The sequence below is a fragment of the Vanacampus margaritifer genome, chromosome 19 (assembly GCF_051991255.1).
Source record: "Vanacampus margaritifer isolate UIUO_Vmar chromosome 19, RoL_Vmar_1.0, whole genome shotgun sequence".
Classification (NCBI taxonomy): domain Eukaryota; kingdom Metazoa; phylum Chordata; class Actinopteri; order Syngnathiformes; family Syngnathidae; genus Vanacampus; species Vanacampus margaritifer.
In genome coordinates, this window is record NC_135450.1 from 17,099,960 (window position 1) to 17,126,654 (window position 26,695).

At 41.9% G+C, this 26,695-nt stretch overlaps 2 protein-coding genes and 3 non-coding genes across 7 annotated transcripts; 4 read left to right on the forward strand and 1 right to left on the reverse strand.

The window, feature by feature from the left end:
* The first annotated feature begins 1,178 nt into the window (after positions 1-1,178).
* Positions 1,179-19,234, forward strand: ptk2bb (protein tyrosine kinase 2 beta, b). Of its 2 annotated transcripts, XM_077552231.1 has the most exons (31): positions 1,179-1,287; positions 3,964-4,193; positions 5,265-5,443; positions 5,512-5,599; positions 6,020-6,099; positions 6,174-6,236; positions 6,326-6,380; positions 6,460-6,600; positions 6,674-6,748; positions 7,013-7,114; positions 7,196-7,313; positions 8,551-8,590; positions 8,670-8,704; positions 8,799-8,843; positions 8,933-9,030; positions 9,337-9,418; positions 9,498-9,598; positions 10,674-10,789; positions 10,888-10,988; positions 11,496-11,585; positions 11,785-11,989; positions 13,489-13,597; positions 13,669-13,728; positions 13,815-13,931; positions 15,861-16,013; positions 16,215-16,250; positions 16,333-16,357; positions 16,714-16,748; positions 16,823-16,957; positions 17,373-17,453; positions 18,794-19,234. In XM_077552231.1, exons 2-31 carry the CDS (start codon positions 3,993-3,995, stop codon positions 19,007-19,009), a joined length of 2,982 nt encoding a protein of 993 aa, XP_077408357.1. In that variant the 5' UTR covers positions 1,179-1,287; positions 3,964-3,992; the 3' UTR covers positions 19,010-19,234. The 2 variants fall into 2 exon arrangements, with proteins under 2 accessions (XP_077408357.1, XP_077408356.1); XM_077552230.1 differs by having other exon boundaries at positions 15,861-16,250.
* Positions 19,006-26,667, reverse strand: chrna2b (cholinergic receptor, nicotinic, alpha 2b (neuronal)). 2 transcript variants are annotated; one of them, XM_077552232.1, is made up of 6 exons: positions 26,256-26,667; positions 23,006-23,157; positions 22,823-22,867; positions 22,612-22,721; positions 20,049-21,084; positions 19,006-19,604 (listed from the first exon to the last, which is right to left on the reverse strand). In XM_077552232.1, exons 1-6 carry the CDS (start codon positions 26,326-26,328, stop codon positions 19,479-19,481), a joined length of 1,542 nt encoding a protein of 513 aa, XP_077408358.1. In that variant the 5' UTR covers positions 26,329-26,667; the 3' UTR covers positions 19,006-19,478. The 2 variants fall into 2 exon arrangements, with proteins under 2 accessions (XP_077408358.1, XP_077408359.1); XM_077552233.1 differs by lacking the exons at positions 22,823-22,867; positions 23,006-23,157; positions 26,256-26,667 and having other exon boundaries at positions 20,049-20,948; positions 22,612-22,724.
* On the forward strand, positions 23,283-23,365 carry trnal-uaa (transfer RNA leucine (anticodon UAA)). Its single transcript has one exon. It is a non-coding gene; the product is annotated as a tRNA-Leu (tRNA).
* Positions 23,579-23,661, forward strand: trnal-uaa (transfer RNA leucine (anticodon UAA)). Its single transcript has one exon. It is a non-coding gene; the product is annotated as a tRNA-Leu (tRNA).
* trnal-uaa (transfer RNA leucine (anticodon UAA)) lies at positions 23,878-23,960 on the forward strand. The gene has a single exon. It is a non-coding gene; the product is annotated as a tRNA-Leu (tRNA).
* Positions 26,668-26,695: the final 28 nt, after the last annotated feature.

A 26,695-nucleotide genomic window follows, 5' to 3' on the forward strand; every position in this document is an offset into this window, starting at 1 on the left:
GGGCCAGCTTTGCTCTTGTTGTTGTTGTGCCCCAGACATGAACCCCCCCCCCCCTCACAGCTGTCTGCCTTGCATACTGCTATGCCAAAAAAGACCCTCCCCTGGCACGGGGTACTCAAGGACGACTGAAAGGATAAAACATAAGTATGGAAAAACATTTATTGAGGAGCATGCAAAACACAAACATCGGTTTTCCCGATATACACAAACATGTGAAAACTTTCTTTGATGGATGTGCTTGTAATGTAAATGCAGATTGTGCTGTAGGCTTTAACATGTAAATAGTTAGCATGCTAAAATACAGCAAAATATCAAATAAGTGTGTTGGGATAAAAAAACAGATTTTTTTTTTTTTATGAACTTGTGTTTGAAGTATAGTATATTTGTTGAGCAGTGGTGCCCTCTGGTGTTCATAATAGATAATACACAAACAATATTGCAATAAGAACACTGGTCAACACATTTTTACAAAATTTAAATTTTATCAATGGCTTTTTGCGCTGATTCAGAATCTGCTCTCATGTTTTTCCCTAGCACATCAGTAATATTATATATAAAATATGTAATATATTGAATAATATTTATGAATTAAGGTGGGATGTTCTCTGAATCATCATCTGTATAAGTGACAACGCATGGTAAAATTTGTATAGCGTACGCTTTTAAGACATTCTGACAAAATTTTGTTGTTGACCAGTGTAATATATAAATAAACAAAAAAATAAAAACAAAACTAGGGATGTTTGTTACCACTTTTTTTAGACAAATTATTTTTTTAAGACTTATATATTCAATTTGATTATAAAAGCCATTTTGCATAGATCACTCAATAAAATGAATTTCAAAAAATAGATAAATAAAATGAAACAAAACAATATCATTAAAAAAAAATTATTCCACAGTAATGACAACATACAAAAAAATACGTAACAGCTGACAAAATTAAAATGGAAATAAATAAATAGAATAAATAAATAGGCCCACATGAAGCAAATGGCCTTTAGTAAGGAAATCACATTTTCCTTATAAGCGTTCTAAACACACACCGTGTCCAAAAGAAAATAATAACTGAAATCTTTGGTTAAAATATGTTTTCAGTAGCAGTGCACCATCGAGTGTGTGTTTGCTGTGTGTGTTTGCAGCAATAAGGAAGTGATCCCACCTTCCTTCCACACACACGAGACGAGACGGGACGGGACAGGACGGGAGTGAGGGAGGGAGGCCACACCACTCTCTCGCGAGGGAAGATTTCTTGTTATTTCTAACGGATTTAATACACACTCGCAGGTAAGAGGCAACAGCTCCTCCTTTTCATATGAAACAACTCTTGTGTATATGTAGAATAAATGCTTAACATGGAATTCAACGTGCAGGTCAAGGAAATAAAACACACACAGGCCAAGAGTTTCCTTCCAAATCCCCTTTGTGCTGATTTATGAGCGTATTGCTCGTGTCCTACAAGTAAGAGGTGCCTGCTGACTTTTTTCCAAGTGATGAAACGATTCCAAAAGTTAAAGTTGTGGTCTTAGCTGCCATTTTGTTTGAGAGAGAACTTTGCTCAGGAGCGGCGCAAGTCTGAGCAGGTGAGCACACGAGCTGTCACATTCCAGTGCCTGCTTGCCTGCCGGGGCTCAACTTTTTCACTTTTGTAAGACTTGCGTGCAGAAATATAAATCTAGTGAACATATATAGGAACGCGTACAAAAATGTAACACAAAGCCAACCAACGGACTATTTTTCTGATTTTGGGAGCGTTTCTGTCAGGTACGCCGCTTCCATGTGATTTTAGTTTTTTTTTGTCCAATTCGATTTCCGCTCATGCTGCCAAATCAATCTAATCTGCCCAGGGCCTTCAGAATCCGCAGCTCTGCCATGTATTCTTCTTGTGCCGTCACATTGCGGAAATCTTCAATTAAAACCAGCAACCGTTTTGCAGAGAGTGAGCAATTCTTTAAAAATGAAGTTTCAAGCTGTTTATTGCCACTCCCCGTTGAACCCAAATAGGAAATAAAAAGAATTTGACTGTATTTAAAACAACCATGTAACCAAGATTTCCCCTCATGAGCAAAGTCACTGGATGTGACGCACGCACTTGTTGAAAGAATGTTTTGAAAAGCCAAATTCTCCTGAAAGTTTAGACGCTGAACTTTTTTGTGTGTGTTTACAGGGATGTGATTTGACCAAAGTGAAATTGTCTGAAAATTTAGCCGGGGGCCGCCGGCCCCCCGGAGCTCATGGGTTTTCCGTGTTTTTAAGTACTTTCAATGCACTCACATGACAAAGAAATAGACAAAACAACAGCATAAATTTTCAATGTATATTGAACTATCCCATATAAAATGGCAGTTTTAGTCAACTCAAAATCAGTCACATTCAAAAACATTGGACTGCCTTTGCTTTTAAAAACTATCACTGAGAATATCATCATATCTAACTAATGTGATTACTAAGTTAACACATAAATAATGTTGAATTGTTCAAATTTCATGAACAAATAATTATATCATGACCAAATAAAAAAGTAATTCATATTAGAGCATACCACAAATGTCTTTGTTATAGCAGAAGATGTTATCTGTCGGAGTCATGTGCATACACAATGAACTACTAAAAAAAATAAAAATAAAAAAAAACGGAAATTTTAAATTTTTATTTTTGGAGATAAAAAAAAGCGGAATTCCGCGAATTAGCGGAAAAATCACATCCCTGTGTTTACGGTCACTTTCGTTTGGGATCCAGATCTCTTCCTGGAATGCTTGTTATGACCACAACAACTCAAGTGTGTCCTTTTGTGCGTGTAATATTTTGACATCGCTGCTGGATAAATGCAAACAAAAATGTCCAAATCAGTCAAGCGGACGACAGGCATGAATAATGTTTACTTTCCAGACAGATCAGCGGCAGGTGAAAAGCTGCGATGTTGACTTTACTGATAAAGAGAAGAGAACTTCCAGTACTTTGAGGAACTCCGACTCGGGAAAGATTGACAATTGGTTTGTTGGAGCTTGTTCATCAGTGCTTACAAGTGGAATTTTGAAATCCAATGTTTTGCCCAAGTCGTTTGTCTTTAACGTCAACTGTGGTCAATCAATCCTACGCTCAAGTTGATGGTGCAACGCTGCACCCTCTCACTCATTCCCACGTCATGACACACACACACGAGCCTGCTAGGGAATGCACGGCCTCAGGCTAGCAAAACACAAGCCTGCCCGAGAGCAAAGCAAACGTACCACGCCGAGCTCGCCTCCTTTTGCAGATCAAAAAATTTTTTTGGGGGGGACGGATGCACCGCGTTGTGAGGTGGGTGGAATCGTGTTCCGGAGCAGCTAAATATTTGAAGTTGCGTCTAACGGTTTGTTTTTAGAGTTAATGCGACGGTTCTAACGCTGTTCACCAAGTTGACGCACTCACTGTTTGGAATTTACAGCAAGTCATACACTCCATTGAGTACATGTTGCCATGGCAATATGTAGCTTGGCTCTGTGTTAGCCTAGCTTAGCTTAAAAAAAAAAAACATATAGTAACAACATTATTATATTTTCTACAGTTTTTGTCACGCTTTTGCCTTCAATTGTGCTGCTCATTTTGGACACTTGGGGCAGTGTAGGACAGGAAGACAGACAAAATGTTTTTCATAACAACACTAATATGAGTTGTTAAGAATATATGTCTGAGTACTGTTATCTTGTCTGTCTGAATATGCTTTTGCAACCCTTGTGTTCAGATCATCCGTTGTATAAAAAAGGTATCAACGCTGCCACACAGATGCAAATTGTTAGCCTGTTTGTCTATAGAGTTCCCCATTGTATGTTAGCATTCAGGTAGCAGAGGCTATACGAGGTTGTATGCATGTTGAGGGAACACCATTTATGATCTCGTTTTGGCTGAAAAATATGTTAGAAAGAAACGGAATTTGAGCCTAACTTAAATTCCATATTTCCGTATTTCTTCTTGCCGGTTTAGGATGATATGAAGCCAACGAAACCGTGACCATGTACGAGGTGATGTCCGGCGACACTCTGTCCTGGAAGGTGCCCAGCCCGAGACAGAGCGCCACTGAGCCGAGCGCCAACTCGGTGCCGAACGCCGGCGACGGCGGGCCGGTCAAGATTCTCAAGGTGTGCTTCTGCACCAACAATAACCTGGGCAAGAACTTCAAGCTGGTCAAGTGTGACAGCTCCTGGCAAATCAGGGTGAGGAGTATGAGGAGTCCAGCTTTATTTTGGATCGCTTCTATGACTAATCTATTATATTGTTTGTTTGCTTTGGCCTGGAGCTGAAGGATATGATTCATTTGTCCTCCTCTAAACCCACCAAACACAAAAATATGGCCATAATTTACATTGCACTTGGACAGCGAGGCTCATGATAGCACAACTTAGCACGATGGCTAATGAACAAAGGGGCAATGCCTAGCTTGTTGACCAACTCGCAATGTAAAAAATTTATTGAATGACTAAATCATGCCCTTTGAATGTAGCTCTCTCATATAAATCACATTTAAACAACTAAGAGGCAATTATGTAACATCCATCTTGGTAGCCAGCAAGCATAGTTTGATACAATGGATGAAGAACGAGGAGTAGCAGTAGCGGCACTATTCATTTCACTAATTGTCAGCAATGGCGCAAATAAGTTAAATGTAGCTTGGATACATGCTAGTTAGTCTGTTAGCTTAGCGCACGCAAACAAGCTAACACTGTAAATTACTTGATGAATGCTTAAAAGATGCCCTTTCACCACTATTTTTACACGAGAAACACAATGTACACAGAAAATTGTTGTACTAACATCCATCTTGGCGCCTGTTAGCATAGCTTAGCAAAGTAGCTAAAGAACAAAGGACATTTGCTAAGCTGCCCACCGACTAGAACTGTTATTGTGTCTGATTAAAATAACATATATGAACATTCGAGTAGGAATAACGTAGGCTATATCTTATAGCATTGCTAGCATAGCTTAGCACAGCACGAGAGAAGTTGTATGAGAACAAAATGGACTGTCGCCAGGTTCAAAATCATCATAGAGCGCCCTGATTTGAGTGATTCCAATAGTGCTGTACCATTTGAGTATTTTAAAAACGTCCAATTCTCAAATTCTACCGTTCAATTTGTTGTTTGACATTTCAGTTTATATGCTCAGCTCTTCTGCATTCACACGCAATTTCTACCGGAATTGCATTCACTAGTTTCTAATAGAAATTTACCAAATTTTAGGCACTTGACAATTTGATGTATCTGTTTTGGATGTCGCCCCCCCCTCAGGCAATTATCCGCTCCATCCTGATCAGCGGGCGTCTGGGTCCCAACGTGGCGCACGACGGATGCTTCGGCCTCCTACTCAAGCACTTGAAATCCGAGGAGCTTCACTGGCTGCATCCCCAGCTGACCGTGGGCGAGGTGGAGCAGCGCTACGAGAGCCACCACGTGGAGGCCGAGTGGAGGTAAACGTTACCCCGAGTTGTCGCCCAACGGGAGCGCGCGCTTCACCTTCTCGCGATTTGATTGCCAGGTATGACCTTCGCATCAGGTACATCCCCGTCAACTTCCTGGAAAAGTTCAAAGATGACCGATCCACGCTGGTGTACTTCTATCAACAGGTCATTGAAAAGCTTTGGATTTTTTGGATGCGGATAATAAAGTCTGTTGGATTGGTACACACTCTTCAATCATCTATCAAAATTCCAAGAATGAACACCGAGTTATAAAGTTGGCAAAGCTTACGTACTACCAGGCCGTTTTTTTTTTCATCCACATAACATTTGTCAGACTGATACAAATACAAATATTCACTTTAAATGACAAATAATTGTGAAGACCAACATTTATTTCTGACGCACGATTTGCCGATGTGTCAAACGGCCGCAGTGTAGCGCCAACTACTGGTGAGGAGGACTTTCTCAATCAGTGTCCGTTATCGACTGCAAAACGACACGAACGGGTTCTTATGGTGATGGCAAATGTCTGTCCCAGCCATTCACGTCTTCCTGTGATGTGTTTTTGTTGTGATTCGATGGCAGGTCCGAAGTGATTACATGCAGTATCACGCCAGCAAGGTCAGCGACAAGATGGCGTTGCAGCTCGGTTGCTTGGAGATCAGGTGGCCAAAAATACAAAATGGTCAATCGTAGCTTGACTTTGGGTGCTTAATAAGTGGCTCACATTTGCTTTTAGGAGGTTTTATAAGGACATGAACGCAAAAGGACTTGAGAAGAAGTCCAACTTTGAACTTCTCGAGTAAGTTGACTTTTCTACACATGATTTTTGTTTGTTTTTATCAAACTAGCGCTAGTGGCTTTAATTCTTACCGTTTCCCCCACATGAAGAAAAGAAGTCGGCTTGGACCTTTTCTTTCCTCCGGAACTGATTAACAGCATGAAGGTAAACGTGTCCCACTTGAGAAACTTTGATCTTCGCGCTTCGAAACCCAGCATTGAAATGCCGCCGTGTGCTCGCGCAGTCGAAGCAACTGCGCAAGCTGATCCAGCAGACGTTCCAGCAGTTCGCGACCCTCAAGGAGGACGACTGCATGCTGACATTCTTCGAGACGCTCAAGGAGTTCGCCAGTTACGACGAGGAGGTCTTCCCCTGCGAGCTCGTGGTGAGTGCGCAATTCAAGATGGCCGCCTCAGAGCCAGCCGCTGTCGTTGTTGACATGGGCGACGTGTTAACAGCAAGGTTGGAGTCTGGCCGTGGAGCTGGTCATCGGCGGCAGGGGAATACGCCAACGCACGCAGAAGAATTCGGCGGTGAGCGCCGCACAGATTTTTGTTATTCCAAACAAGAACGCTATTGACGTATATATTATTGAATTTCCCGGTGGTATAAATGCCACTGGCCACCAGTTTTTATTTTACAATATCCTAACTAGTGTTAGAAACGGTAAACTGCTCCTTTTATCTGGATGACCTTACAAAAAAAATACGATTTAATTCCTATATTAGCTTGTCGCTATCGCTGCAGATTTTCTCCATAATAAAAACGCCCAACGTAAAGTCCAATGTCTTCCTCAGCCCGTCTTCCTGGCCGACTTCAAGCAGATCAAAAAAGTGCAATGTTTGTCTCAGAGCGACGGCAAGGCTCTCATCAATCTGAACGTAGAAGGCGCCAGACAAGTACGTAAACTGCCCCACCCCCCTCCTCCTCCTCCCCAAACAAACATGGCGTCTTTGCAAATGCCATTTTGTCCCGCGCAGCACCTGTCCATCAACGTGGCCACCGTGCCCATGGCCGAGAACATGATGGATCTCATCGACGGATACTGGCGCTTGGAGAACAACTCGGAGGAGTCGATCATCGACAGGCAAAATCACGGTAGCAGCGCCAACACGTGCAAACTTAACGGAATACAATGTCGGCATTTTTTTTTTCCAATTGATTCTTGGCAACCACTTAGTCGCTGCTTTTGCGCTCAGGCCCCGTTTATAAAGTCTGCTAGCATACATGTCAACCCATAAGGTTTGTCCGTATTTCTTACGGATTTTTAAGTGTTGCAAAAGCATACGGGCGTATTTGGAAATGAATACGGATTTAACTGTTTTCATGAAAATAATAATATTAGTATATGTTGCTTACCCTTTTTAAATTTATTTCGTATTTACTGTCGGCTACGTGCTACACGTGTGCATAAACTCGATTTAAACAACAACCGGTCACAAAATCTCGTCTATCGCGCGAGACTTCTAACAGTTTCCTGACATGCGCAGTTAAGAAATTTGTGTTAGCGCGAAAATTGCGAGTCGTTTGCAGTGGTTGAGAAAATGGGGGACAGGCCGGCCAAAAAAACAAGATACACCGGACGTTTTCGTTCGGAATGGACGGATTTATTTAAGGTAATTGGTCCGTCAAAACTTGGAGAAGAGTATGCATCATGTTCGCTTTGTTGACGGGACATTAAGGTTGCGGCATCTGACATTTACGATGTCAAAGAACATTTGAAATCAAAGTTGCACGAGAGAAATGTGAAGCAACAAAAAAGTCAACCGTCCCTGTGATATTTAGAAATCTGTTTTTTCTTTGTGCAATAAAATGTCATTTGGAACAAGATACCGTCAATGTCTTCATATAAGAAAGAAAGTAAGGTAAGATTAATGTTATTGCATGAAACAGCTTTAGTATTGATAAAACTGACATAAGGAATTTTTATGGGAAAATAAGGATTTTATGGGTTTGTAATACAGGTGGGACCAAATTAGGGTTGACATGTATGTGCTAGCTTAATGCTAACACATAAGGCGAAATATCTTATAGACGGGCTAATGAAGAGCAAACCGGTGTAGGAATTCTTTACCCCATGCAAAAAAACGAGTAATATTACTGCAGCTGACTGTCACTTACGGTAGTTGTGAAACTCGTCTTCGTTTGTGTCTGCATGACTGTATTATACTGTCAATCGAAAACAATCTAAAATCCTTATCTCGAGGACCCGCTGTATGTTGAAGTGAGGGGCGGAGTTTTCATTTATTCAGGCCGTTGCCCTGTGGAGCACAAAAGTAGTGCTCCGCCTCGTGAAGTGTTTCCTTAACGGTTGTTTTGTGTCATGCGTGTTAAGATTCCAGCACGCGGAACTCCCTCCCCGAGATTCCAACTGGGTGAGTCCATTTTTTGACACAGAAGAGGCCTGGCCATGCGAAGCGGGGTGTAGCTTTAATTCTGATGTTTTCTCCCCAGTAAAAGGGACACCAGCTCGATGCGACAGAGTATGGGTACGCTTCATTCCTACCCCTGTGCAGTATTTCTTATTTTCTTAATAAAGTCAAATATCCATGAAATTCCTCATCGGTTATTTTGTCTTTTCAGGCTCGGACATCTATTGTGAGATTTTGGACGAAAGGCCCAGATCAGGTTGGCTGCATTCGCCGCGTCACGTTCAGAATGAAAAGAAAAACAAAACGTACACGCTAGTTGACAACATATATCATTTATGTGTCAAGTTGTCAAGTACGGCATCGACCGCGGCGACATCACACTCGGGCAAATCCTCGGCGCGGGTTTTTTCGGCGAAGTCTACGACGGCGCTTACGCAGCAGCGGTAAGTCTGAGAACTTGTGATTTGCGGACATATGAAAGGCCAAAGGTGGGTGAGACAGCGAGTCGAATATTCTTAAAGCCTGACAGAGAAATCGAGGGGTCAAGTGACTTGGGGCGGGCCAAAAGAGAAATGGGCAAAACAACAGCCGTATCAACAACAGTAACATTCCCGTAATGCCAAGTTTTGTGTTGTCATCATCATAATAACCATTATTGACGCATAGGAAATTCTAATGACTTTTTGCGGTCCACTGCATTATTAATTGACACGCGAGACTTAAACCGTACGTTGTTGTAATTGGATCAGAACGGCAAGCAGGTGAAAGTGGCCGTCAAGACGTGCAAGGACTGCTCGGCCGACGTCATGGAGAAGTTCATGAGCGAAGCGGGTAGGTTTCACCGCCCGATCATTCAAAAATAAGCATGGAAGGCAAAAAGAAAAGAGTTCTTCCTCGGCGTCCCCGACAGTCATCATGAAGAACCTGAACCACCCTCACATCGTCAAGCTCATCGGCATCATCGAGGAGAACCCCGTGTGGATCGTCATGGAGCTTTACGAGTACGGAGAGGTCAGTCGTGGCGAGGTGCAGGCGGAGGTGCCAATAATGATTTGAAACTGAAAAATTCAGATCCCTTTCCTCATTCTCTATTGGGTTTTGATCTGGGGAACGGACACGCCAACCCATGACCTCTGGTCTACCGTGGCGGTATGCTTTGGGTCACTGTCGTGCCGAAGCTACCTGCTAGCTTAATGCTAACATATAATGTGAAACACCATAGACGGTAGGGGTGTTTAAAAAAAATAATAATAATCGATTCGGCAATATATCGCGATATTACAGCGCATCGATTCAATATGCGGCCAAATTGATGTTTAAACATAAATTTTTTATGGAAATATTCAACAAAATGTCTTACTTAGTGTTCACGCTTTAAGCATGGAAGAATGTTATATTAATGGAACATTTTCATACAAATATTGCCAGTGTACATGTACAAGTATTTTCTAAATTTGAGTAAAAATAAAAATGAAATCGCAATAATCGACTTACAGATTCATATCGGGATTCATCGGTATCGAATCGAACCGTAACCTATAAATCGTGATACGGATCAAATCGCAAGGTACTTGGCAATCTGCACCCCTAACAGACGGACTAAGATAAATTAGCAACAACGTTGAAGTAATTCTAAGATAAATCTTACTACTTTACTTACTGTTACACGGAGCAACAACAAACACAAAGTGAGCATCAAAAAATACTCACAGGCATAAAAAACAGATACATTAGACAAGACTAAATGCTTACGAGCAGATACTTTATTCATTAACTCTTTGACTGCCAGACGTTTTCAGAAAAGGGATGCCGTGGGTGCCAGCCGATTTAAGCATTTTGACTGATCTTTTGAATGAAAGATTGGACTCTCATCTTTCATCAGAAAAAATAAGTTTGTTTCTACCTTATTCCGTTTTTCAGTAATCAACAATAGAAAATGGTTAGTTTCACCTCTGTTTTGAAACAAACGTCTTTAAACGTCTTTGGCACTCCTCCATAGGATTTTACTAAACGTTATTTAACGTTTTTGGCAGTCAAAGAGTTAAATAACGACCCAACCTGCGCACGTGTCATACGCGTTTCCCAGCTCGGCAACTACCTGACGCAGAACCAGAACAAGCTGACCAACATGACCCTGGTGCTGTTCAGCCTTCAAATCTGCAAAGCGCTCGTCTACTTAGAAGGCGTCAACATGGTGCACAGGTCAGCCAACCACAACATATACTTCTTTACCCTCCATCTCTCTCTCTCTATATATATATAAATATAGATATTTATTTTTATTTTTTTGGTCAATGCAGAGACATTGCCGTCCGGAACGTGTTGGTTGCCAGCCCCGACTGTGTCAAGCTCGGAGACTTCGGACTGTCGCGGTACATCGAAGACGAAGAGTACTACAAAGGTGAGTGGCGCAAATTCTTGGACGGGCACCAACAGAAACAAACTCCTCCCTCACTCTGCGGGGGCCGCGCAGCATGACGCCAACTCGAGATTGAAAGACGGCTTGTTTGTTTTACGACGATAAGGAGCGAAAGTAGTAGGTTGGATATATTTGAGTAAGCCTAAAAGAAAAAAAAACGGTCATTCTGAAAATACGTGTGCAGTGTGATGAACTGCTCGTTTTATTAATTGCATCGTTTTGGAGATGAGACGATACGGTGTAGAAAATATATACGCAATTGAGATATTAACACAAAACCAAAATACTGTATACAAAAAAAGCAGTGCTCCAGTAGGTCAAACAAAACAGGAAAATGGCACCAGAGGCCGACTTCCTGATGTAACTTCCTACTTCCTGTTTGCACAGGAACAGTAATAAAAAACTAAAAAATACATTTGATACTTACAAAAATGGTCGACTGTTATACTAATATTACTCAATCAATGAGGATTCCCTTTCCAATTGCAGCGTCCGTCACACGATTGCCGATCAAGTGGATGGCGCCGGAATCCATCAACTTCCGACGCTTCACCTCGGCAAGCGACGTCTGGATGTTTGGTCAGTATTTTTGCATTTGATTTGATTTGATCTTTAAATTATACTTGTGTTATGTTTTTAAGTTTGATTCTTGTGAGAAGTGAGAAAAAATGAACCACCGCTTTCAGCCCCGGTGAGCAAAAGCGGCGTCCCATTTGATTTGCATCAACTTTATGATGTCATTCCCCCACCCCCCCCCCCCCCCCCCACCCCCCCGCAGCCGTCTGCATGTGGGAGATCCTGAGCCGAGGCCAGCAGCCGTTCTTCTGGCTGGAGAACCGAGACGTCATCAACCAGCTGGAGCAAGGCATCAGGCTGCCCAAGCCCGACGACTGCCCGCCGGCGCTCTACTCCCTCATGACGCGCTGCTGGTCCTACGACGCCAGGGAGAGGCCCAACTTCACCGAGCTGGTGGTCAAGATCAGGTACTCGGCAAGGGAAACCTTTCGTGGTAACGCAAACGCCTCGCCGTTGAGCTCGTACCCCACTCGGGGGACACGATTTGCGACGCAAAGCTCATGTTGATTTCACATCAGGGTTCGTTCGAGGTCGCAGCCTTTCCTAAACATTTGCAATGGTTCTCTAAAAGTCTTAATGGTCTTTCTTGTCACAACAACATTTTGAACATGTTCACAATTGTTGCAAGACAATTTTGATTTTTTTTTATTATTATTTCTAAAAGCTGTAGATATTTTTAAACATTTAAAAAAATAATAATAAATTCCCCTAAACGTTCTCAATAATTCTCTTAACAGTCTTAATGGTTCTCCAAACAGTCTATTTTCAACATTTTTTATTGTTTCTAAAAGCTGTGGATTTGTTTGAACATTAAAAAAAATAAATAAATAAAAAATCCTAAACGTTCTCAATAGTTTTCTAAAGTCTTAATGGTCTTTTTTGTCACAAGAAAATTGTGAATTTTTTTTTATTATTTCTAAAAGCTGTTGATATTTTTAAACATTTGGAAAAAAAAAAATCAAAAAAATCCTAAAGGTTCTCAATAGTTCTCTAAAGTCTTAATTGTCTTTCTTGTCACAAGAAAATTTTGAAAATGTTTTATTATTTCTAAAAGCTGTAGATATTTTTAAACATTTAATAAAAAATAATAAAAAATTCCCCTAAACGTTCTCAATAATTCTCTTAACAGTCTTAATGGTTCTCCAAACAGTCTATTTTGAACATTTTTTATTGTTTCTAAAAGCTGTAGATTTGTTTGAACATTTAAAAAAAAAATAATAAATTCCCTTAACGTTCTCAATAGTTTTCTAAAGTCTTAACGGTCTTTCTTGTCACAAGAAAATTGTGATTTTTTTTTATTATTTCTAAAAGCTGTTGATATTTTTAAACATTTGGAAAAAAAAAAAATCAAAAAAATCCTAAAGGTTCTCAATAGTTCTCTAAAGTCTTAATTGTCTTCCTTGTCACAAGAAAATTTTGAAAATGTTTTATTATTTCTAAAAGCTGTAGATTTGTTTGAACATTTTTAAAAATTTATATATTTTTTCCTAAACATTCTCAATAGTTTTCTAAAGTCTTAATGGTCTTTCTTGTCACAAGAAAATTGTGAATTGTTTTTATTATTTCTAAAAGCTGTGGATATTTTTAAACATTTGAAAAAAAAATACATATATTTTTCCTAAAGGTTCTCAATAGTTCTCTAAACAGTCTTAATCGTCTTTCTTGTCTCAAGAAAATTTGGAACATCTTTTATTATTTCTAAAAGCTTTAGATATGTTTAAACATTTGAAAAAAATACATATTTTTAGAACCAAATTTAAATGTAAATTGTATGTACAGTATATTGGTTTGACATTTTTTAAATATATTTGATGAATTTTTCACTAAGTTCTTAAAACACGGCATTAACCATTTGAGCCTGTACAATAATTCAGCTTCATTTTTTGAACCCGCCCATCTTTGCCAGCGACGTGCACAAGATGGAGAAGGAGCAGGAAGTGGAACGCAAGCGGGACAGAGCGCGCTCCACCAAATATTTTGACACCAAGTTCAACTTCTCCGAGCCGCCCCCCAAGGTAGATTAAGCCGCCGCGTGCTACCTGTTAAGCGACTCAATCGACGCATGCGCTTCTTGTTACCATTGCAGCCTTCAAGAAAGAAACCGGGACGTTTTGGGAACACGCTGAGCATCGGCTTGCACATTCAGGTACTTTTCAGTGCGGCTTTTAATTTGGTTCACATATAACTAGAACATAAGCGCGTGTGTGTGTGTGCGTGTGTGTGTCTACGCAGCTGAACGAAGGTTTGTGCGCCAGCTCGCCGGACCTGGCCATCCCGTGTGAATATCAGTCGCCAGTGGACTCAATGAACACGCTGCCCCTCAGGTCCCCCCGACGTCGCAGCATGGGGGTAAAAGCACCCTAAAAATTGATATGCCGGTGACGTACGAGTGGCCCAATTTACGAGATGTTCAAATTGCGAGCCGCCGCGTGGTTGGTTTGAGTTTTGAAGTTACAAGCAAGCTCGGGACTCACCACCACTCAAGTGACGCGAACTTGCTGCTGTGCCCTCAAAATTACTCACCACACAGCCATTAAGGTCTGAACCGCTGGCAACCAAAGTGAGCACACCCCCCCCAAGTGAAAATTAGCCCAATTAGCTATTTTAGCTCCCTGGTGTCATACGACACATTGGTGTTGCAAGGTCTTAGGCCACGTGTGGCTAATGAGCAGGTATGTTAAATGGGAGAAAAGAGTAAAAGATTTAATTGTGATTAATCGCATGACTTCTATAGTTAACTCGCGATTCATTTCAAATCCACCGCACATTTTGTATCTGTTCCAAATATACAATGAAGAGATATTTTGTATTACTCTTTTCAATATGAGTGGATAAATATGCTTACCTTATGCAAAAAAAAAAATGCATCATTGTAAGATTTCGAATTCAAGCAAAACAAAAACAAGATGGACGCAAACTGTTGTACTGACAGAATAACTAAACACACAAGAAAAATAATTACACACATTGTACATATTATGACACATTATTGCCAGCTCAATGCTGACACAAATCTTTACACGCCATTAAGTTCACCATTACAAGTCCAATATCTCAAGCATGATTTGTTTGGTTTAATTGGATTCATAATAGCTAAGCCCTTTAATTGTCATCACTGACTCCAAAAATAGTTTGAAACTCCCTCTTCAAAATGTATTTTCCTTTTTATGACCCTCCTACCTTGTTCCTATGTGTTATTTTGTGTTTTTAGGAGCAACAAACCAGAATTATTCCTCTTTTCCCTCGTTTTTTTCTCTATCTCACTTCTCACCAATCACAAGCACAGCAGCGCTTACCTGCCAATTCTTTTGTAGTTTGGTTGTTCTTTTCCACCATATCATTGGTCAGTTCTCGTCTTCCATGAAGCAGCCATACCAAATTCGTCTTTTTATTTTGGTATTTTACTTTTTTAAAGTTAATCCACCGAGATCTTGTCTTTCCGAGTCAAGCCACCGTCCAGCAAACATTTCAATTCTTCGTGCTCTTTTCACCCCGCACCGGTTTGGCAAATTTCTTCTTCGTTGGTATCTTCTTGCCCCCCCTCCCTCGAGTTTCTTCTTCTGGTCATTTAAACAAACGTATTTAGGTGTGTTATCTGTATGAGCGCGCCATTCTGCCCCTTGGAGGCCAATATGTAACAATACTACTTCAATACAATAAAACTGAAATACAACAAAATAAAATCAATGTAGCAAGCTCATTCTGGGGCAAAAACAAAGGATGGCATTTTGTTACTGTGTATGAATAATTATTTGTTAATGAAAACGATTTTGTTAATTTTCAACTAAATAAAGTTCGAAAATACATTTAATATACATGAAGTTGTGGAGTTCATTTTAGATAACTTTTTTTTTGTAATGTAGTATCATATGTCCGTACAAAAGAAGGAATGTCAAACGAATTGTACTTTACCTTACTTTGTGACCTTTTTTACCCCATCCTGTTCTCGATAAATACAGTACTCCATACTGTATATTAAAAATATATATATATATTAAAACTAAACTTAAACCAAGCATTAAAAAACAACAACTAACAAACCAACTCTAAAAACGTATTAAAAGTAACTGAATTAAAAATATAAAAAAGTCAAAACGAAATAAAAACAATCAATTAACATCCAAAACTATTATACTCTGGTACTGCACCACCAGGAGGCACCCCAGGCGGAAAGCTACACAAAAAAACAACAACTCATCGCAGCCAACTTTTGTCAACTAAAAACAAAATGCGTGCTGAAGCAAGAGTCAACTCTGACGGCCGTTGCCACCCCTGCAGGAGAACGAGTTCCCCCGAGCGGAGCTCAACAGCCGCGAGGACGCCCAACGCCTTTGGCAGATGGAGCGCCAGCAAATGCGCGACACCTTGCGCCGCCAGGAGGCGCAGATGGCGGCCGACAAAATGTGGCTGGAGAAAGAGGAGCGACTCCTGGTGGGGAACACAGCCTCGCTCGTGTCTGTCAGCCCGCTCGCCGCGCCCACCTGTCCCCCGCGGGGGGCGCCACACAGCGGGGGCCGCCCCGCGCGTCGAGGGCGGCCCGCTAGTCTAAAAATCGATGTGCCCCTCTTAAGCGTTCCAAAGAGAGGCTCCATGTCCGTTTGCTATCAAATGAACCTGCCTGTTCTTTTGCAGGACCCCGTGGGACCGGAAGGACCCCCACCGCCAATGGTAGGTTTGCACTTTGCTTGTACTTTAATCATCCCAAACGATTGTTGTCTTCATGAGGTGTTTTTTTTTTTTTTGTGTGTAGCCCAACGAGGTAGATGCTGACGATGGTAAGTAAAAGAAGCAAACGTAAAAGGAAAATGTGAACGTTTGGAATCAGTAAACGAGCAAAAAAAAAAGAAAAAGACAAAAGTGCTATGCGTTTTGGTGTTCCCGTCTTAGCCACCTGGGGGCAGTATGAGACAGACAGATGGCATATACAAGTCATTTTTCAAGTTCATCAGTATAGCACTATTAGTCTTTCTTTGCTGAGGATAAAGAATATGTGACTGAGTACGATTACAGCAAGATAGACACATTTTTATTAAAATATAAATAAATAAAATATTTTCATTATTAAGTTGAATAAAAACATCTGGCCATAAAGCTGTGTAAAATCATGTTTTTATGCTCTTGTATCTTGTAGGCCCGCCAGTCAAGCCTCCTCGGCTCACAGCGCAGGTTCGAACAATTCTTGCATGATCATCATTTACGCTGCCTCGATTTGAATTTGATCCATTTTCCCGCCGAATTAGCCGGCGCCCACCGCCGAGCTGGACCGCTCCGATGACAAGGTTTACCCGTGCGTGATGAACGTGGTCAAAGTGGTGGTGAAGCTCAAGAACGACATCGTCGACATGCAGCCTGAGCAGTACGTCACATTCGTGCAGGTGAGTTGCGGTTTAAGAATTTAATTTCGCTTCTCATATTGCTTCACAATGTATTCCCAACAGTCTTATTTTCCTCATTCTGCATTTCTATTGGCTGCATTGATTCCGGTACATGTACGTGGATGTTTTTTTTTTTTTTTGTCCAATCAGATTGCAACCTCTATGTGTTGCCAAGTCAATGTCATTTCTTTAACCAATCACATTTCGACTTGATCCTCCCATGACGTCGGCATTTTTTTCTGAACTGTGATTGGTTGGCCAGAGCCAGAATTGTCACGGCTATCTTGGACTAGTAACATTTTGTGACGATCTGCATACATGAATACGTTTAAGAGATGGATTACGTCGGGTAAAAGGTTCCGGTGATAAAACGGTAACGTGTGTTGAAATTGACAAAGCGCTTTTGCGTTGGCAGTCGATGGGGATGGCCTTGAGGGAGCTCATCAGCAGCGTGGACGACATCTTGCCAACTCTGCATCAGTCCGTGCGCACCGAGGTACACGATTCTTCTTCTTCTTTTAGATTTCATTCAGATTCGATTTTCTCTTTTTGAGTCATTTTTACATGCGATGGAGCATCTCATGGAAAGAGAAAAAAAAATGTAGGAAGGGCATACTAGAGTTACAACTTACCTTTGATGTGATGGGGCGCAGAGCAGTGAGGCTAGCACATTAGCGGCTAGCATGTTAGCAGGCATGGATGTGGATTTTCTAAAACTTGGACAGCAAAGTGAAAACAATTGGACAAAACAGTGGAAAACTGGCTAAATTAGTGAATAATTAAAAAAAAAAAAAAAAAAATGTCTGCATTTAAATGCCGTGAACTACTTCAGGAAATAAAATATGTAATGTTGTTTGATAATTTAATAAACATTTCTGATTCCAATATTTGTCCTGTAATGCAATAATAATAATAATAATGATGATTGATAATAATACATTTTATTTGTACAGTATAGCGCTTTTCAGAAGACACTTAAAAATAAAACTGATAAAAACTACAGAGTCAAAAGAAGAATGAATAAATAAAATCAACATTTACAACGAAAAAATATAAATACTAAAATAAAATAAATAAAAGCTAAAAAATAAAGTAAAATAAAAACAAAAGTTACCACTTTATCATACAGGGAACCATATTTGGTACCTCAGCGCCTCACGATGAGGTCATAGAATACTAACTCTTTGACTGCCAAAAACGTTAAATAACGTTTCGTAAAATCCTATGGAGGAGTGCCAAAGACGTTAAAAGACGTTTTTTTCCAAAACAGGTGAAACTAACCATTTTCTATTGTTGATTACTCAAAAACGGAATAAGGTAGAAACTAACTTTTTTTTTTCTGATGGAAGATGAGAGTCCAATCTTGTTTTGGCAGTATGTGTGTTTCCATAGTCCAAACACATAATTTTCTATGGACCTTGAAAGATCAGACAAAATGCTTAAAATCGGCTGGCACCCACGGCATCCCTTTTCTGAAAACGTCTGGCAGTCAAAGAGCTAATAAATGATAAACAATAATAAAATAAATACCCTCCTTCAAATAAATGGCTACTACTTTTTTTGAGTAGATAAGCACCGGTCCTCTATTTGAGGAAATACTGTCGTTTTCTAGGGGAAGGCGCATTGGGCAGTAAATGTAACTTTGATTTCCTTCCATTGACGGCTATAGACGTCAAAAATTCATTTGAACTATTTCTATTAGTTTAACATTTTTTTCCCACTTTTTGTTTACAAGAGTATGGAAACCTAGGAATTAAAACAGATATCAAATATGTGTTTTTTTCTTCTTCTTCTTCTTCTTCTTTTCGACGCGCGTGCGTCCACCCTCGGGCGCAGATCGAGGGCACCCAGAAGCTGCTGAACAACGACATGGCGGAACTGATCAGCAAGATGCGCCTGGCGCAGCAGAACGCCATCACGTCGCTGCGGGACGAGTGCCGCAAGCAGATGCTGGCGGCGGCGCACACCTTAGCCATGGACAGCAAGAACATGCTGGACGCCGTGGACCAGGCCAGGGTGCGCGCCAACCTGGCCAAGCCCGTCGAGCCCTGACTCAACCGGCGGACATCTTGAAATGATCCGTCGTCCTATGTACATTTGTCCTAGACGCTGTGCATCCTCGTGTGTGTGTGCAACAAAATGGTGGCTTCTCCTCACCAAAGAAATTTGAATCATGATGAACTTCTCAGGAGTAGAATTTTACATATGCTGTATTACACACTTTTACCACACATTACACGTGACTGGAGTGCTATAGATAATAAAATAATCTTGTCATTTTTGTGTCCAAAGCTTGGAACAGTCGCACACCTGCTCCTGTGAGCCCAATAAGCCCAATAATCAATACAAATAAGCCAAACCCCGAGTAGGAACGGAAACATAACCACTCCCCATAGCTGACATGCTAGCATCCATGATCGGCCGGTTGCGCGATGCTAGCAATGCTAATGCTAGCATGAGTATAGTTTGGGGTTCTGGAGCTACAAAATGGCTGTCGGGTCAGCGCGGGCTGTGGGACATTTTATATCATGCCTGCGAGCCAAGGAGGCAGGAAGAGGCCGACGGTGCCCAGCAGGCACACGATGATGAACATCCACAGGAAGATGCGGTCGATCACCATGGCAACGTACTTCCAGTCTTCTTTCACCTGCACGCAAACAAGCGTCGACACCAAAGATGACGATGAAAGATTTGTTTGAATTATCAATGATTAGTCGGCCACATTTTAAGATACTTCATTTGACTTCAGAAATATGTATAGCTATATATTAGGGTGGCGACTTGAATGATGAATTGGCCGTTGCATGTGTACGGGAATCTTCGGTCAGCTAATGAGCTAGCGCAGCGAGGCAGCGTATCGCGCGTCGTCCTAGCAACAAACAAAAGATGGACTCCGGAACCTGAGGAATCTAAACTAGCTTAGCACAAGCTAATGATGAGGCTAGAAAAACAAAACGGGGATGGATTTAAAATGGGAGCTGGGAGGGAAAAAAAACATTCCGGGTTCTGCTGGACTGTCGTCACTATTGACCCTAAAAACCCATCAATCAAAAATGGATCATTTGCGAGCTAACATTCCTGAGCTACTCACACTGAAGTCGGCGTCCTCGGCCCTCAGGTGGTCGGCGATGTAGTGCACGCCTTCCAAGGCGTGGATGACGCTGGGCGAGAGCAGAAAGTCCGGCGCGGGGGCTTCCTCTTTGGCCCGAGTCGCCGCCAGCTTCCTGACGCTCTGCGGCGGCGGCGGCGGCGGCGTCTTCTGCTGCTGCGGCGACGGCGGGCGGAAGGAGAAATACGAGGTCAAGGTCCCCAGCTCCAAATCTTCCAGCGAGCGGGACGCGGCGTCTTTGCCCCAGCTGGCCGAGGTGCTGACCCGGCATCCCCGCCGCCTTTCCATCATCAGCCGGCGGCGCCTGGCGTTGGGCGCCGGCCTGCGCATGAACAGCCACCTGGGCACCAGGTCCAGGAAGACGGCGTGCACCCAGCGCGGCATCTTGTGCGTGTTGGGCGAGCGGTGGTGCACGTTGAGCACGAAGACGGTGATGACGATGGAGAGCGTGACGAAGATCATGGTGAAGAGCAGGTACTCGCCGATGAGCGGGATGACCAGCGACGTGGACGGGATGATCTCGGTGATGAGCAGCAGGAAGACGGTGAGCGAGAGCAGCACGGAGATGCACAGGGTGATCTTCTCGCCGCAGTCGGACGGCAGGTAGAAGACCAGCACGGTCAGGCAGGAGATGAGCAGGCACGGGATGATCAGGTTGATGGTGTAGAAGAGCGGCAGGCGGCGGATGATGAAGAAGTAGGTGATGTCCGGGTAGATCTCGTGGCAGCAGTCGTACTTCTTGGTGTTGTAGGTTCCCACCGCGTTGACGATGGCCCACTCGCCGCTTTCCCAGTAGTTGTTGAGGTCCACCGAGGTCTCCAGGCGCTCCAGGTCGATCTTGGCCTTGTCGTAGGTCCACGAGCCGAACTTCATCTTGCAGTTCTGCTGGTCGAACGGGAAGAAGGTGACGTCGATGCTGCAGGAGCTCTTGTAGATGGCCGGCGGAACCCAGCGCACGGCGCCCGTGTGGAACAGGTGCGCCTTGGTCATGTGCGTCACCGCAAACTCGCCGTCCGCGCTGGCAACAGACGGCATCGCGGAGGTCAAAAGACGGGAGCGGGACATTTCCATCTCATTTGGACTTTTTATGTCATCGTTCACGTTCCAAAACACAATTGCGCTAAAGTGACATGCCAGCGCACCAAACACGATTTACACAAGTAAATATGGCCTCACGCGAAGGTCCCAGTCCTAACGCACATAGAATGAGTGGCTATGAAAAGTCTACACACCCCTGTCCAAATGGCAGGCTTTTGCGAAATCATCTCATTCACTGCCATTGACGGCTATTGACGTCACAAATGTATTCTTAATTCTATTAGTTTAACATCTTTTCCACTTTTGTTAACAAGAGTATGAAAAACTAGTATTTTTTTTATTTGTACATTTAGAACAGATATCAAATTTATCATTAATCATGAGTTAACTATTGGAGTCATGCGATTAATTACAATTAAAAATTAGGAGCGTTGGGCGATTAAAATCGTAATGAATTGCATGACATTAACTCACGATTAATCACAAATCTGTTCGAAATGCACAATAAAAAAATTCTTGTTAACAAAAGTGGAAAAAAAATGTTAAACTAATAGAAATAGTTCAAATTAATTTTTGACGTCTATAACCGTTGATGGCAGTGAATGGGTTAAAAAAAAATTTGACCAAGTTAATCATCTTAAAACTTTTGAGAGCAATATTGTTTCTACAGCTGGATTTTCAAAAACATAAGCATAAGTCAAAATGAACAAGTGAAATACTGAGGTTGCACAAGTGTGCACACCCTCTTATAACGCTCCCCTAATGTGGAAGTCAGCACACACCTGCGACCATTTAAAGGCCATCTGATTACGCCAGATACATTTCACTTGTTCTCGTAGGCTTTTTTTGTTACTTTTTATCAGAAGCCTGAAGGTTTAACACTGGCTGCAATTTGGAACTGTTCATAATTTCATACAGGCCCCGTTTCACATGCGTGAACATTATTTCCATTTGGATGCAGTCCTTAGCTGAGCTTGTGTACTGACAGATACACTTGCTTTGTTGAGCTTTTTGGGGCTATGTCATACAAGACCACTAGATGGCGCCACAGTTCATGTCAGTGAGCTTCACGCACAGCCCAGCAACAATACATTGGAACGAAAATAAATAAATAAATAAGTAAATTAATAATAATAATACACCCCCCCCATTTGCAGGGATAAGGGCCAAGCTCGACCACATGAAAAAAAACATGCATTATTGAAACCACTTACTGTGTATATTCATATTTTAGTTTCATCATGTACCGCAAAGTGTGATCACAAAACAGTTTCATATCATTTTACACAAATTTTACAACACTACCTACAAAAAAAAAAACACATCTTAGAGTTGATTTGATTTGAGAAATAAATGCACCTGAATTTACAACTCAGAATAAAAATAACCCCGAAATTCGATGCGCGCATTGTTGCTCAGTGTCGATTTTTCAATTCTTCAATTTAGACATGGATTTTGGCGTCATCTTGCGATGCTTTCGTGACCAACATCGAGTTTGTGTACTCACTTATTATAGAGGACAATGTCGGGGACCCAGATGAGTTGCGACGGAACTCTGATGGACGTCACGTTGTCGTAATCTGACGGGCGCCAGCGAAGCTTGTAGTCGTTCCACTCCTGGGGATGAAAGAAAAAAAAACAAAAAAACATAAACATACGTTTGTTCATGCTTGGAGCTGAATTTTAGTAAGTCAATGAAAAGGTTCAGTTGCTCCCACCTGCTTGAGCCACACGTTGGTCGTCATCATTTGGTTCTTCTCGTCCTAACAGACAGGAAGTGAACCCGCAGGCCAAAATATTAGGCACACCCAATGATCAATTCTGCCTTTACAGACAAACGTGACGGTCGGAGGCGACCACTTTGCACTTCAGCAGAATTGTGAAAAGATCGGGAAGCCCACCACGTCGATGAGCTGCGCGATGGACAGTCCGAACTTGACGATAACCACGTCGGAGATGTTGGGAACGGGTCGGGACCACTTGTTGTAGCCGGCGAACAGCCTCTTGAAGAGCTCGTCCTCGGCGTGCGAGTGCGTCTTGTCGTGACACGCCACTGGCAGAGCCGGGAGAGACACAATCACGAACCGAGAAACATCGCGTCAAGCTAGCTCTTAGCATGGGGCGAGAGAGGTTCCGGGTTCGAGTTCCTTGGGAAACATGCAAAGACAGACGACAGGTACCAGGATGGCCGAGTGGTTAAGGCGTTGGACTTAAGATCCAATGGACAAGAGTCCTCGTGGGTTCGAACCCCACTCCTGGTATTTCAGCTATGCTATGCTATACATTTAAAAACTTAGCACACATATGAGTGCTCTAATTGACACGTAGCATCCAAATCTTAAGTGCCAGGTAAATGTAATAATGGTTGGCACACTCTAAAAAACCTTGGGTCAAAAGTGACCCAAGGTTCATCTGGTCGATGCTATTAGAAGAAGTTGGATCTCCAAAAATCAAAGTCAAACAAGTGAATGTGTACCAGAATGGCCGAGTGGTTAAGGCGTTGGACTTAAGATCCAATGGACAAGAGTCCTCGTGGGTTCGAACCCCACTCCTGGTATTTCAGCTATGCTATACATTTAAAAACGTAGCACACATATGAGTGCTCTAATTGACACGTAGCATCCAAATCTTAAGTGCCAGGTAAATGTAATAATGGTTGACATACTCTAAAAAACCTTGGGTCAAAAGTGACCCAAGGTTATAAGGGTCATTTGGTCGATGCTATTAGAAGAAGTTGGATCTCCAAAAATCAAAGTCAAACAAATGAGTGCGTACCAGGATGGCCGAGTGGTTAAGGCGTTGGACTTAAGATCCAATGGACAAGAGTCCTCGTGGGTTCGAACCCCACTCCTGGTATCCGAATGCTACCAAGAAATTTCCGTTCATGAAGGACCAGCTAATGTCACTTCAGGATTTCAGGTCTGATATACATGCAAGGCTTTTTTTTTTTTTTTTTTTTTTAACTTTGTATCTGTTACACAAATGGAGATAGTATAAGAGGTCGTACCTCAAGACATTAAAAAGTTTCTGTTCCACAGTGCACGCTCAAATCCGTGCACGCTCGAGTGCGTGTAGCTGATTTAAAATGTGAACCACCGGCAGCGCTCGCTTGAATGCAAACACAAGACAACACAACCTGGAAAAGATGCCGACAAATTGCGCTTGAGTAGTCGAGGCCGCGCTACGACCCGACCATGGATGAGTGACCAGATGGGGCACAGGGGTAGGCGGGGGGGGCTGGGGGGGGGTCTTCCTAGCTAACCTGCCACGTGTATGCAAATGTATGATTTATTGCCCATGCTAATGGTCTTGCTGGAGGGCTTTTGGTGGGTCGGAGTGCAGGTGCACTGCCAAACAAGCCAGGATGAGCTATGATGGGAATTCATAAGTTACACACACACACACACGCACACACAAAGGGGCCGTCGAGATGCGTGTTACTAGAAAGAATGGGCTAGTTCAAGATCACCTTAAGATGATTCTTAATGCTCACAGGGCTTTTTTTAAAAAAAAAAAAAAAAAATCTATATATTCCAGTGCAGCCCGCATCATCTCGGAAGTGGAGCCCGGCCAGACGTGTTGGCAGGCGCGACAATGGAGCAGTTTGCGAAGCGCACTCAGCAGCTTCTCAAGCCAGAGCCTTCAAATTAGGAATGTTGGATTGCAAAAAAAAAAAAAAAAAAAAAGCCTTTCAGTAGATAGTCAAAAGCACCATCACAAAAAAAAAAAAAAAAAGACTTGAGGACGACAAAGTGGACATTTTGACAGACAAGTTATGACTTCATTAGCCATAAATTAAACAAACGAAAACAGGAGAAAAAAATATATTTCAGAAAAAATATATTTTGGAAAACAAAATAAAAATACATTTTGAAAAATTGAAAAAAATATTTAGACAAATAGAGCATCGGTTTCTGTTTTTCATAAGATATAATATTTTGATTCCAAGTGACTTGTTGCAGACTCCCTTTTTTTTTTTTTTTTTTTTTTTTCTGGAGAGCTCAGTATTGTTCATTCGGTAATTTTACCGATTTGACATGTCATCATCATTGCTCTCCTTTTTTTTCTATATATATATATATATATTTTTTTTTTTTGTATTTTTATTTTTTTTTGTATGTGGGTGTTGCAGACTCCCTAATGGCGGGCACCTCACTTACCTTCAACTATATACACCTTTTATGTTAAAAAAAAAAAAAAAAAAAAAAGAACACATTTCAGAAAAACATTTTTTTTTAAATCCATAAAAAAATATATTTTTTTAAATCCATAAAAAAATATTTTTTTTTAAATCCATAAAAAAATATTTTTTTTTAAATGGAAACTACAAAAATGATTCAAAACAGAGCCCCCCAAAAATGACTAAGGAAAAAAAACGTTTGTTTTTTTTTTCAAGGGAATGTAATACGCTTCCATAGAACAATGATTTGCTGCCATTTTCTTTTCTTTGCCAACGCGACACCTCAAACAACACAACACCACCGTGAAAGGGCTTTTGATGGCAAAATAATTTATTTACAGCCACGCAACAAAGAAGCACGACGTGAGCGCCACTCGACCGAATGGTTCGAGTTGAACATGACTGTCCTTTTCCATGGAGACACGTTCACTGTTTTAGACCATACATGCGCATACGTAATCTGTCGGGAGGGTGAATTGCGTAAACTTGTCCGACGTCGACCATGTCGGCGTTTCTGTAACTCACAATCGACATGACAATCTGAGGTGCTTTTTTAACTTCGACTGAAAATCTGTGATCTCAAATCCAAAGCGATGCAATGCCGCCATCTACAGGGACATTTTGGTTATTTTCACGCCGACCCTTTGAAAAACTTAGCAGACAAATAGATACGCCAGTGGTTGTAAAGGATTGGATTCCATTTTTCCAATATAAAATATGCAACTTGGCGAAACACTGTTTATACATTTTTGCTACAAATCCGTTTTCATGAAACCAGTGGCACAGAGGAATTCATATTTTTATCTTATTTTACCAGAGAAAAGCATGTAACTCTAGATGATTTTTGATAGGCCTAAATGTTGAGGTACAAACAAACTCTATTTGAATTTGAACATGTTCCAGTCACAGTGTTTCATTTGAAACAAACATGACAAAATCCTCACGATGAAGACGGCGGTGCGTTCACGTACCTGCCTGACAGAAGAGCAGCGAGCAGATCCAATTGGCGGTCCTGGCCGCGCACGGGCGCTTAATTCGCTCCATGCGGACACCGAGACGAGGGGAGTTGCTGTCAAAGTGTTATCTTGGGGCACAAAGTGCGCCATTTTGGCTGCCGCGAGACATTTCACACAACTTTTACTCGCACTTGCCACAAGAGTCAGGCCAGTCCACTTTCGGCGTCCGGCAGCTGCCTTAAACGCAACAAATCATCATCCACGCTTGCTTAATGTGCTCCAAACGCTCCTGGGAAGAAAAAAAAAAGAAAAAGGTTTTCACTCATGAGGGAGTTGAATGGGCTGGGCTGCCTGCACTTTTGAAGGAACACATGCGACTACGTTCCAACTCGGATCGAACGTCTGCTGCCTTCGAGGCCACGCCTCCTTTTGCTCTCTCACTTGCACGCTCGCTT